Here is a 14,514-nt window from a genome sequence, read left to right on the forward strand (position 1 = left end):
TGTATCAGAAACAGCCTATACTACGATGTATTTACATATACATACGTGTTTCCTATCAGATACAGGGTGTGGCACGTTCAGACACTTTCGGTAATTTAACAAAAAATTGTTTTAAATGGAAGTAAATCAACATCGAAACATCTATTTCTATCTTTTAAATTTCATTTTTGATATACTATTAGTATATAAATTATTGTTGCCGTTATTTATAGTTTATTCACATAACAGGATAACTGTAATGATTGTTACATTAATAGTTGAATGCGTCTTCCATATTATAGAACCTTCGTGTTAATACATAACATTTTGTATGCTAATATGTTATTCTATATACTAGTACATAGAATATACTTACAATAACATTAAATTTTTCAGTTATCCTAAGACATGATTAATGATCATTAACTCCTTGACCTACAATATCGGTTCAAACTTGTGACAAAAATTTGAAACTGAATTTGAGAGATGCAACTGTTTTTTTTTAAATATACATAAAGTATTACTACTCTATTCGTAACCGTTATCTTTTAATGTACAGGTGGACATGTAAGCGTCAACACTTATTCTTTCCCTAATAAATTACTAACGACAAGGTAGTTGTATCGATCTTAATTAAGAAATAAATCATGGGTCAAGGGGTTAAGTACTTTGTTAAAGAACGATACATGTCAAACATTCTTCTACTTCCACTATTAATAAACCCAGATCAATAATTGCAAAGTTTTAGTACAGTTTATATGTCGATTGAAAGAAATACGATACACACTATATTGAATTCTTTGCAGACGAAGATTCTTTGAAATGTACAAAACCTTTAGCAGATGAAGCTAAATTGTATATCGATCGCATAAATAATAAAAATAAGGAAACTTCGTACTGGTCTCTTGTTGTTTGAATAATTAGATCATTCCTTTGCGACGTACTGTTCCAAAGGGTTAACTCATAAAAATGTTTATTGATCTATCTTGATATTCTTACAGTAATTTCTGGAATATATTAAATTTGATCCACGCTCCTTTATATTCTATAATTTCTGTTGAAAATACTTCTCCAGACCTTTGATACTTTGCAAGAAATTTGTTTGAAAACATTAAAATGGAGCAAAAGACTGAGAATATGTAGCTACTAGCTCCATTTATGAGTATGTGGAAATATTGCTGTGAAGAATTTACAGTCTATACATAATGGACTATTTTCCCATCATTTGTAAGGAATAATTGTATACAGTTTTTTTCATATACTTATAAATGTTGAAAGTATTTATGCGATTCCACTTATGTTACCCACGCTGTGTAACTATATCATATTTACAAGGAAATGTATCGAACACGGAAGTTCAAAAAATGATGAAACTTTGCATGTAAATGAGTAAGTCAAGTCTAATACATTGCAATGTTTTTTCGTGCTGAATTTCACTTTGACAGGGTCAAACCACCCCTTGAACAAAATGCAAATTTTTCTTTCCTACGGATTATTAAAATACATTGTTCTTCCACGTGTATAAAATTGTAAAATAAAATCTTTAAACATTTTTCAAATTTTCCAAATTTTGAAAAACTTGAACTTTTTTTTATACTCTACTTACACGCGAAGTTACATAATTTTTTGAATTCACGGACTCGATACCTTTCCTTGTTAGGTAGCTCTTAATAGGACTTCTTCTATATTTGCAGCAATTACTGAAATGTCTTAGAAAGCTTTCCAACGTTAATGAATACTATCTCTTTAAATATATGCAAATATATAATCTACAAACGCTAAGAGATATTCGATTACTTTTTTAAGGTACATAGTACATTGAAATTGGTTTCTCTTTTAATTTAACGCACGTAATTAAAGACAAATTCTCTTTCTCTATGAGTTTTGAGAATAGCGTTGGGTCAACATATTTTTAACTAATAATTTAGTCAACAATTTATGTCAACATATTTATTAAGATAGCCAATAGATCGCATTTTTAAATGGAGACTGAAAACAGATTTCACTACGATAAATAAAACTTCATTGAATTATACATTGTACATTTTATTTGGAAGTTTTCTATTGTCTTTCAGTTTATTTATGTGTAATACCTATTCGCACATCGTAATATAAACAAGGCATTGAAAAGTAAAACGACGAGGGCAATCCAATACATTGATTATCATGACATAAACGGACAAATGTTAGAAGTCACATTTAAATTACTCTACTGAAGTATTATATATGCGGATGGAATGATTAAGTATTTGGATTAAATAACTAAGTAATTAAAAAATAAGTCGACAAGGAATTAGAGTATCTTGTTTATTAATTTCTGCAAGGTATAGACAATATACTTAACTTGTCTTTCGGTTCTTCCGTATTTCTCTGACTTTTTTTCGATCGAACTCCACGATGTCGCCGACTCTCACTTTTAGTGCCAAAATACTTTCACCAACTTGATTGACGAAGATACCAGTATATATGCGTCCTTTCTTTCCATATTTACTCGTATACATACAAGCCAATGACAGTGACTTTCCCCGCGAAAGTTGCACGATGATCAATACAAATTTTTTTTCCAACATAATTGTCCTTATTCTCTACCTTATACATATCGTTCCCATTTTTTTCGTTCTTTCCGTATTTATCTGTATTCTTGTATAATAACAATATACAGAGTATAGCAAGAAAGTTCGAAAGTGGGGTTTCACATACAGGGTGTTAAAATGAAGATATTAAATCTTAAAAATTAATCAAATTTAAACGCAATTTAAACTCTGTATTAACACATATCTGCCAGATCTTTTTTTAGATTAATATCGATCAAAGATCAGCAATTTGTTTTATACAATCTGCGGAAGTGCTCTTTTTATATAAATACAATGTAACTTTTAAACTTCCATGGGTATATCGATACTTTTTCCGTTAAGAAATGTTTGTTTGGTGAAAACTTAATTTTAATTTATTTAGATTTGAAGAAGCAAGAATCATTTATATACTGCAAAACCCAAATGAATCTTCCTGATTTAACTGCTGATGATGATCTGTTAAGTGATGAATATTCGTTATCCGGCTGGATATATGTGTAATAATACAATAAAATCATAGAAATACAGTGCATTAACTTTTCAAAGAACTTATCATCAAAACAAACAGTACACTATAAACGATGTACAAGTTTTTAACAACAACCTGAAATTTACACTTTAAAGCAGTATTTTTATGACCACAACAAAAATTTATGTTTTAAATCCAAATACGAATAATTTGGAATTAGGTAGATTATTTAATTTGAAATTTTTTTCAGTTTCATGAAATTATCTGAAATTGTATAGGCACGTAAAATTGGAAAAGAAATTGTAACAGTTTTATTGGAACAACTTTACAAATCGTTTATTATTGGACATAACAATAAACATATGAAATCACGTGTGTAATTCTAGGAATGAAGAATGGAAAAAATATAAATTGATTTTGTAAGCAAGCAACTCTCTCAATCTGTAGCAGAAATACACTGACAGTTTTTTCTCGCAAAAGGAAAAATGCATCGTAGTTGTTTTGTACTGTGTCTAAAAACAAAGTCGAATTTTACATTTTATTAAGTGTGCTAAATGAACCGTATTCCTGCGTAATTAACACTAAAACTACTGAGCACTTAAATTGACTTTTTGAAATTCCTCTATAAAAACTCCAAGAGTGCATCTGTTCAGACTTTAATTGATTTTCAGGTCAGTTTGCGCATTGCTATATCAATTTCTCTAATAATTTTTCAGACGATCATTTGTCATTTTTTTAATAATTACATAAAGATGAAATCAGGAATCGGTCATTTTCAACTGTTTGATAGTTTTAGGTTTAAGACTCACGCTTGTGTTCGTTACCCTTTAGGGTCATCGGTGACCCCCATAGCATTCAACGTGTTAAACAACGATCTACAAACATCCACTTTTATTATATATTGAATTATCAGTTTAAAAAATTGATTAAGAATTATTTAATGAAAATCTAATTGAATGTGTATTTGTATCACCTATAATATTATATTAATAAGGCTTCTTTTCTTTATAAATTTTTTGTATCATTAAAACGTCGAATGTACTGTAAGTTCTAATTCTCTTGGTGTATTTTTCAGTACAATTATTCTCGGATGCTATGGGATATGGAATCTGCACAGCCGAGCGGACAACTCTCAGGATTCGTAGACAAAGCTCTAAAGTTATTAGACTTAAAGCAAGTTATGATGGAAGTCGAAACATCTGTAATGTCAAAAGTCTCCTGTACAGCGTGCAAAGCCGGCACGGGTCTGCTTCAGTATTATATAAAGGCTGGAAAGAGTGACGAAGACATTATGAACAGTATATACCAATTTTGCGTGTCCCTTAATATTCAGAGCTCACGAGTTTGTCAAGGAGTAACCTTGCTTTTTGGGGTAAGTTACATATTCTTACATCTCCCTTCTCAATATAATACAGTGACGTTCAAAAGTTCCCGGTTAGATTGTTTTTGAAACTTTTATTACACAATAAAGGCTTTAAGAACTTTTTGTTATTATAGCATAAAAAGGACATATTGTATGAGAGGATACTGTAAAAAAACCAACGCCATCTATTCTTTATACATATCTTTTTAGAAATAAATATTTCAGCATGTTCAACGGTTTTCGGTCAAAGTGTTTAAAAAAGAAAATAATGCTTGGTTTCTATTATAACATTAACGACAGCGACTCATCGATATGGCATGGACTGCATTTGGACTGCAATTCCAAAAACGATCTAGCTGGGAACTTTTGACTGCCATTGTATATATCACTACATATTTCTCAATTTAAAACGCTAAAAATGGAAACAATAATACAGGGTAGATCGAAAATCGTAGTACAATCGGACAGGGAATAATTTTACGTGAAAAAATAAGACAAAAACTTGGTACAACATTTCTTCAAACGAGAAAATTTCGAGAAAATCGATTTTAAAATTTAAACAATTGAATATGATTTGATGGTCGTTATTCTAACTAGTTATCTTTATACAAACCGGTGTTGATAAACAGTAACAATGATATGTATTTGTTTCTCAACGCTTATTTCGTTGCTGAAATGTATAATAAATGCAGCAACAGATTTCGCGTGATGCTCGCTTCAATTCCACAGAAATCTGCTCGGCTTAATTCCACTGCACCATCTCTACTCTTCCCCACTACTCACTATCTCGAGCTCAGTACAACGTGATATCAGTAGACATGAACAGACAATGAATACAATGAGGGGAAGAAAGACAGACACAAGTCAAAGAAATACTGCACGCGTCGACTTTAACATGCAATGAAGAAAATTTCAATCACAATCATTTTAACCTTATCTTCTCAATCGTAGTATCAATGAAACGTTGAGATTCTTCTCATTGAAAGTAGTCCAAATACAACGTAAATCCGTCTAGTTTGATCAATTTGGAGCAAATAAATCTTTAATTTCGTTAATTACATTACATCAGTAAAACTAGTTTGATTTCCATCGTGTTTGGACTCATTTTAATTACAACCATCTCAGAAATTTACTGGCACTGCATTTGAAAAGATAAGATTTAAATTACCGCAATTGAAATCGTTTTCATTGTATGTTTCTGTTTGACTATATTTTCTCCGCTTTCACTCACTATATCGATTCTTTGCCGTTGTCAAACTGTGCTCGAGTCAGTTCCTGGAAGGAAATAGCTTCCTCTTATTTTTTCTGCTCGCGTAAATTCCATTGCAGGGACTCGAAACTGTGGAATGTAACCGCTTGGCTTACAACAACGTGTGAGACTCGTGGTGAACATTTTAAATACAATTTAACAAACGTAAATACTACTCAATTCCTTTGAATTCAAATTAAATATTAATCTTCTGTTGTCAGTTATTATATTCTAGGGCAAACATAGACGTAGAATATGCATAGAATTTTTATCTTTTCTCAACAAATTATTACTGACAAAGTTGTTGTATCAATTACAGTTGGAAAATAAATCATAGGGCAAGAGGTTAAGCGAGAATTACTGTATATCTTCGAGAAAAACCGGAAAAATATCAGTACTTATTTCGATTTCAGTGTAACCTTCTGAGCCTTATATTAATATTCTGATTTTAACTTCCAAGCCTGTATTAAAATCATACCAGGATTAAAAATGCATAGTAAAAAGTATATAATATATATTATTTGAAATACGGCTTACCTGCATCCTTCTCAATAATAGACATTTGTATTGTTAATTTAACTATCGTAAAGAACTCAAACAATGCGTCTTCAGTCCCTTACCTAATTAATCTCAGATATTTCTTATCAACTGAACCGAGTAACACAGAAAAATTTCAAGATAACCAGGAATAAAAATCAAGGTATTATATAATTGTATACTGCTAGAAAATCACTTGATGACTAGGCTGAGTAATTTTCTGTTAGTACTATATTCCAATTCTTAATACTTTCGATCGTTAATTTGCAAAAACTATAAAACTATAAAATAGAAAATCACCTGTTGCCTCTGTGACGTTCCGCTAGACATCAAATCATCTCCCAATTGGTCATACATATATCTACTACATATAATACTTTCTTAACACTATGCCGTCGAATAGCATCGAAATATTGAGTGTAGTGAAAAGTAATAAAATCACATCTATTGTAATAGAAAATCTTACATTTACTTCCATGTATCTTCGAAATTTCAAAACATTTTTGTCTTGTATTAAGATATATTGTAAAAAGTATTTTTGTCACGCGTGCAAACGTCAAAGTGCTAATAATTTAGAGCATTTCTTTGTCTATATAAATACATTACAAAACTGGCAAAAATAATTAGACAAGAGGTTCGACCTTAGCAATAACTTTCAATCTAATTCTGTGTGATTTTACATTTGTTTAGAAGGAAGTTATTTACGTTCTAAAACAAGTAAATATGGGTCCACCGCAAATCTGCAGCTTCATAATTGGCGACGCTTGCGACGATACCTACAATCCTTTACACGAATGGGAGGTAGCTTTTCCACCAGTGAATAAACCGCCCATTAAACCGCCTATACCGCCGGAAGACGGTGTACCGACCTTCAAAGTGCTTCACATCTCTGATACACATTATGATCCGTACTATCAAGAGGGCGCAAACGCGGATTGCAATGAACCATTGTGCTGTAGACTTACCAATGGAGCACCACTTAACTCGGCCGCTGCTGCCGGCCGTTGGGGAGACTACAGGAAATGTGACACACCGAAAAGAACAGTCGAACATATGCTCAAACATATCGCCGACACGCATTTAGTAAGTAATACATTTAAATTGTCAGTAGAGCCCCGTATAACGCGATTAAAAAATTCGAAATAGCGATTTCACGTTTACGAATCTCGCGTTAAATTCCTTTTTTAATACCAGTCCAGCTTCTTTTCGCGTTTGCATGACTTGCTTATAAAGAATTTCACTTTTACAGTTACATTTCGTTACGTTAACGGTTAAAGTGTTTAACCCTTTGTCTTATGATTTCTTTCTGAACCGTGATCGATATAATGATTTTGTTATTAATCATTTATTGAAAATAAGAGCAAAGTCCTAGGCATGTTCTATGCCAACGTTTGCCCTAAAGCATGATTATTTATGACAGAGGAGTTATACTTAATTTGAATTCAAATGAAATGAATAATATTTATGGTCGTTAAATTCTATTTGAAATCTTCACCGCGTGTCTGACACGATATTATAAGGCAAGGGGTTAAGTGTCTCAAAAATTACCTTCAACATAGACCTTTGAAATTGTTTTCCTATTATATTTCATCCGATAGGTATAGGAATACTCTATACCTATTAATAACACAAAAGGTGACATGTAAAACCTTTATTCGTATCGTTTCAAAACTAATAACGAAAGATATTATACACAATTTAAACAAATATTACTGTTATATACAACAATTTCGCAATTTTAAATTTCGTCATCGAGTATATGAACTGTTTTATATGAAAATGAAAGTAAAGAATTTTGGAAATAACAGTTTCATTCACAATATTTTCAGATGCTTAATAGGAATCGAGTAATTATTATAATAAAACAACGAACTTGTACATAGACCATTAAATTTTATAGCTGCTAAGTAATTTATATGAAGTGTTCCGTAAGTAAGATGGAAAATATGAAAAAACGTCATATCGAATCATAATTACATTTATTTCATCTTGTGATTATCTTGAAAAGCCCTCTAAATGTTAACTTTAAAACTTTTATTTTAATACTATTAATAAACAGACTTTCGCAGTTGTTGAATATACATTTTTCAATTACTAGATATTTACATTTTCTACTTTGAAATTTAAAACCGAAATAAATGTCCAATATCCGAAACATCAATTTTTCTCATTTTATAGTCTGCAAAATGTACAAAATCCAAGGAACTTTCTCACAGTATACAGTGTGTATCTGATTAGTAGAAATTATCATTAGGAAATGATACTTGCATTTTTTCCTTGTTGAAAATCTTTGTTATTAGTAAATTATAAAGTATAATAACTCTTATTCCATAAATATCAAAATTATCTCTTAACTTTCTTGAAATTCTTATTTGAAAATGCTCCTTAACTTATTTATCACTGATATTTGCAGGATATTTCGATACCTTTTTACTGTATGCTGATGACTAAACGATTTGTCACTATATTGGGAATATAATGTAAACATTGTTAACTTAAAAACGCCATAAAAAGATATTGTAAATATACAAAATGTTTCTCTTTGAAAAACTTATTTGTCATGTAAAGAAATGTAGTATACTTAATTAAATTGAATTACGTTGCCCTCACAATCACTTTTGTTAGCTAGTTATTGTTGTTATTTAGGATTTATACTTCAGCTTCTGTAGCAATTTAACTTTAACTGATTATCTCGAAAAACGTTTACAACTTGTGAATGATTAAAGTGTAAATTTTTAAGTCTCATTCACAGAGTCTTAAAATTTCTTAAATTTATATTTATTATCTTTTTTTTCGTTATTTTGCCGTGGAAATTGCTGCATATGTAAATATCGAAAGAGTTCGATACATTTTATGTAATATAATTATATTTGGACAGTAGATATTATTTACTTAGAAAAATTAGACTAGGATATCTTGTAATTTAAAAATTTTATTTTATCATAGGATATAGATTATATTCTATGGACGGGAGACATTCCACCCCATGATGTTTGGGCGCAAACGCGGGAAGACAATTTGAAGGTTTTGGACGAGACTGTAGCACAGCTCACTGAAAAGTTTCCTGGAATACCAATCTTTCCAGCTCTAGGAAACCATGAAAGTGCTCCTGTCAATAGGTACGTTCTTTTTCTTTATTCCAAAACTGTATTGTAATTACAAAATGGAACTATTAACCTTTGAAGTTTTTTCGACATTATGCTTATAAACATTGAAACCTTTGGTTTGCAATAGAAGTTCGTATTTAAATACATTTCCAATTTACAATTTCAGTCGAAAAATTAACGACATTATTAAAAAAAACTCGTACGAGAAACATAATTAGTACTGTGAAAATATTGTTTGATAATTTAATGCTGCTGTTTTCATTAACCACTTTCCATGTTTTTACGTTCAAGCATGCGATCCATCTTATAAAAAAGTTAGAAAAATAAGAAATTTTGAAAGCGTAATATTATTGAGTGAAATGTTTTATATTTAGAGACTTTATAATTAATTACGATTATAATATGATTATAATTATGATATACCCGAACTTCATCAGACATCAGAACATAACAGATACTTAATTAAAAGCTGCATGATGTTACGATTAACATTTTGTAAGCGGAAGTTCGAAAGGGTCAGGATGGTTTTTGTCGAACAAAAATACATTGTTTGATGATTATTTAGTTTATTAAAATGACTGGGCTGGTCTTTGACGCCTTTTTAAGCGCCCTTGCGTTGAGGGCGCGTCAACAATCCCGCGAAACCGTTTCCGCACGTGTGTCCGAATTTTTCTTGGTTACCGACAGAAAACAACATTTTCGGGAATCGCTTCTGCACGTGTGTCTCAATTTCTGAGCGTCCTGTATCGGCTTCCGACAAAAGATGCCGCGCTACACACAAGAGTTGGCTCTTACAATTTAAATATTTATTTATTTGTCATTTGCCATTTTATTATTACACTTTGTGTAATTTACGTTAACCTTACATAACTTACGTTGGTATGCTAGAGAGGAAAATAATATTTACAAACCAGACTTTCTTTACACGTAGAAGTCAGAATGAAAAAAAATGTAATCTGATTAGATACTTCTATGGACGATATGACGTAACTGAAGTAATTATTATTATTTAACTTCGATAATATTTGACTAACAAGCTTCCAACAAAAAAACGAATTATAACGAACTTGTTTAATTTCAGCTTTCCACCTTCTTTTGCTCCGAAGGATAGTAGTATATCATGGTTATACGACGCCCTTGATAAGCACTGGAGACGCTGGTTACCTGCAGGCGTTTCACACACTGTTCGCAGAGGTGCTTTTTATTCGGTCCTAGTACGTCCAGGTTTCAGAATACTTTCAGTCAATATGAATTACTGCAATAACAAAAATTGGTGGCTGTTAATTAACAGTACAGACCCAGTAAGTGAATTACAATGGCTCGTCTATGAATTACAAGGAGCTGAAATGAATGGTGAAAAAGTTCATATTATTGGACATATACCACCAGGACATTCAGACTGTTTGAAGGTGTGGTCCAGAAACTATTACCATATCATCAATCGGTTAGTAAACTAAAATTAGTTTTATGACACGATAATCTACATTCCCTTATCATTCTCTTCCATAATATTCTTCTCTCGTAATCGGTCATTTTATAATAAATATATAAAGTTTTTGTTTCTTTTTGTCAATACCATTTCCCCTTTCTTCTTTTAAAAAAATAAAGAAATAAGATGCCACTAATTTAAAAAGTTACAGAATTGCATCAAATAGTTTTCTAAATGAATTACATACATTAAATAGAGCAGAATATTTATATCAGGAGATGCTGTCCTATATTTCATCCATATTTTGAAATGAGAATGAAGAAAACTTCGAATTCTGAAAATCTGCGTCACATTCCCTTTATTTTTAATGTTAATGTTAGATTTAAAATATTCACCTGCTTTTGGTAACTTAAACAGATATGCAAGGACATAAGATAAATTTCTTCTTGCATTGACCCAAACTTTTATTTTATTTATTTTGCTCTTATAAATATTTTATTAACGTTCTAAACGAATGATTTAAATAAAGAATATTTTTCAAAGCTAAGAAACAGAATGTCCGCAACTTATTTCGAAGCATTTATAAATAAATTTATTCTTTATTCCAAGACACAAATTAGAAAAAATACGTTCTTTTTACTTTTAATCTTTGAAGATCCATCTCCGTAATATTAGGTGTGTATATTTATATAGAAGTTTTTTCAAGAAATAAAATTTATAATAAATCATAAATCATGTCACGGAACCATTAAAACGTTATACTGATACTGTTTTCAATTCAAAATGTAAAATATTTCCGTGATAAACTTGATGTTCCCCTTGACTTAACACTGCTTTTTTTAGAATGGTACTATGCATTCATTGATGTTGAGAACCACTGGTACCACTTTGTTTCATACCAAAATATTTCATTCTTTCATTCTGGAAGAAAATTTGTTTCAGTTTCCGATTTCCTTACAGATAATGTCTACTGTATAGAATGGCATAATTATGTTAAGTTTTTAAAATAAACTGAAAAGCCTAAACAATTAATAGGCAATTTTAAATAACAAAATTTTATCTTAAATAAATGAATTATTTTTATTAGTTTCAGGTAATGAAATAATTCATTTACATCTCCACAAAGAAATATTTGAAATTAACATTACATTCATTTGAGTATTTGTTATGGATGGTTTCAGAAGATTAAAAGTCAAAATGAAACTGTATTCAATTTGTTTACAGTTTCTATTTTCACTAATTTTTTAATGATTTTTAAACTCTACAAACACACAAAGTTTCAGTCGACTTATGGTATAAATAATTACTAAAAACACTCATTAATCACATTTTATTGCATCTATTATAGTAGCAACAAGAGCAGATGAAGAATGAAATCGCAGGACAGAAACGGGATATAAACAAGAAATTGCTTGTTCGTTACATATTATAATTACTTCCTGACTTTCGAATGATATTGTTTATAACTTGTATTTTTTATTGACGCTAATCGTCACTGAATGAATGAAATACCCACAGTTGGTGATCAGTAATTGAAATGGCCGCGAAACGTGATCTATTTTAAAATAATACGCATGTAGAACAATCTACCTACATATCCAATTTCTAGCGACGCTGCCACTAGTCATATGTCATTTTTCATTAGATTAGTCGCAATTTATTGCTTTTCTCTGGACACTCTACACTCTGCATTGTTGATCTGTTACTTAATTTTCTAATTTTCAGGGAAAATAAAATATAGGATTAAATTAGAATGATAACACGTATGAAAACGTACTCAAATTTTGGTCTTGATTACAAAGATCCATGCATTAATTACGTTGTCCAATATGATTTTTGCTCTGCAACATCCACTGAGACAGTTTTATAGAATGTCCTGGAATGAACCTGGAAACAAAATTACTCTGTCAATTCCATTTTTGAGAAATTAATTTAAAAAGTAATTAAATTTTCAACTTTAAACAGACATTTGTATATGTTAAGTATAAAAGATTTACAAAAATGTTTTTTGCAGAAAATGACTGTATAAATACTTAATTAAAATTTATATAAAAATTTCCAACAGAATTATCTATGTTATCTATGTTAATGTCAGTGATTCTCAAAACTATCTTTTGTTTGACATTTCATTCGGCTCAATACGCCTAGTTTCATTAATACAATTGTATTAATTCCTTTCTGTATTGTTCAGATTCGTTATTCACATGTTATTCGTAAAAGAGATATTCTCAAACGTATTACGTATTTTCTTAATCAAAAATATAATATTTAATTCAACTTTCTTTGATATTTTATTTTATCTTTTTTGGTGTAAGTTGTTATTTCTATAGTAATATTGTCGGCTGTATCTCGTGGTACAATGTTCATTTTGTTTTATATCCTTAGTTTTTATAATAAATTGAAAAACAATTTTAATAATGGCGAGTATTCCTCGTATGAGATGTTTGTATACCTTTTATAGTTAATGAAAAACAAGTATCTCAAGTTGAAAATTTAATTTCGGACAAAATTTCTTCAAGTTAAGAATGATGAAGAAAAACGATTTTCAGATTCCTATTCAGCTACCAAAAATTAACAAGAGTTGTATATTGAATTTTAAAGAATATAAGAAAATTAAAAAATTCATAAGGCAGTGTTGTAATCATAATGATATCCATTTATTTTCCAATTAACACAATAAAATTTACTTTGGAGTTTTCTAAACAAATAACACCTTTTCAGTTTCCCCTTATCAGCAAAAACTTATACATAAATAATATATATTAAATACTTATTAGATACTATAAGACATTAGTAATTGCGGATATTTATGTAGATATAAATTTCTGTATACTAATTTACAGAAATCTGAAATCAAAGATTAATTATTGTACTTTAATAGAAATTCAATTAAACTTCAACTAAAATAATTCTATAACGCATAATATCCTCAGCCTACTCTTTAATTTTAACCAGTTAATTGTGGAATTCCGTCTCAAAAATCTCTCATTGTGCGCGCAATAAAATCAAATAATAAATTGTGTACTTGTCAAACTTAGGGTGAATGAATCTATAATATATTCTGACGAAAAACTACAGCGAAACGAACAATTACACGTCTATCTGAAGAAATAAATAATTTATCGTTGAAAAAATTAGTACCATTTTACGTTTTAAGACAACGCGTATACTCGTCGAACGCAGTTAACTGGTTGAAACAATGCCTGTATGGCATATATTTAAAACTTTAATTAAGATTTCATTTAAATTCCTGAATATTTTAATTAGGTACGAGTCTACCATCACAGCACAATTTTTTGGACACACGCACTACGACGAGTTTCAGCTGTTCTATGATACAACTGATCTTGGAAGAGCTCTCAGTATAGCTTACGTTGGACCATCAGTTACGCCTTATGCTGATCTTAATCCAGGGTACAGAATATACTATGTCGATGGCGATCACCCGAAAACAACTAGAGTAAGTCGTGTTCATTCACTTCATATGTAATCAATATTAACCATTTGAACACATTACTGACCGGTAATTTTACGCAGAAGCTATCCCATGTCACTGGTTATTATTCCGTAATTAAATATGAAAGTGAGACAATCTAAATAAACTTCAATATACGTTATTTATACAGAATGAATTGAAATGAATTTTTGAGCATATCTTCTATATAACTTTGAATATTTTGCTTTTGCAATATGCTATATTGCCCTGCGCTTCAAAAATTGAAATTGCTAATGCAAATGTGAACATGAGTTAACTCGTGACCGGTGAACAATGTGTTAATATACACCTGACCCTTCATGTACGCGGAGT

General features: G+C 30.3%; 1 protein-coding gene across 6 annotated transcripts in view; it reads left to right on the forward strand.

The window, feature by feature from the left end:
• Positions 1-14,514, forward strand: part of LOC116433303 (sphingomyelin phosphodiesterase) — a 100,765-nt gene that overhangs the window by 66,200 nt on the left and 20,051 nt on the right. For all 6 annotated transcript variants that reach the window (XM_031991376.2, XM_031991558.2, XM_031991301.2 and 3 more), the window contains exons 4-8: positions 4,097-4,393; positions 6,861-7,253; positions 9,117-9,289; positions 10,359-10,721; positions 13,974-14,166. In XM_031991376.2, coding sequence (XP_031847236.1) covers positions 4,097-4,393; positions 6,861-7,253; positions 9,117-9,289; positions 10,359-10,721; positions 13,974-14,166 — 1,419 coding nt within the window. The remainder of the gene's footprint in view (positions 1-4,096; positions 4,394-6,860; positions 7,254-9,116; positions 9,290-10,358; positions 10,722-13,973; positions 14,167-14,514) is intronic.

This window comes from Nomia melanderi, chromosome 1, assembly GCF_051020985.1.
Source record: "Nomia melanderi isolate GNS246 chromosome 1, iyNomMela1, whole genome shotgun sequence".
In the NCBI taxonomy this organism is placed as follows: domain Eukaryota; kingdom Metazoa; phylum Arthropoda; class Insecta; order Hymenoptera; family Halictidae; genus Nomia; species Nomia melanderi.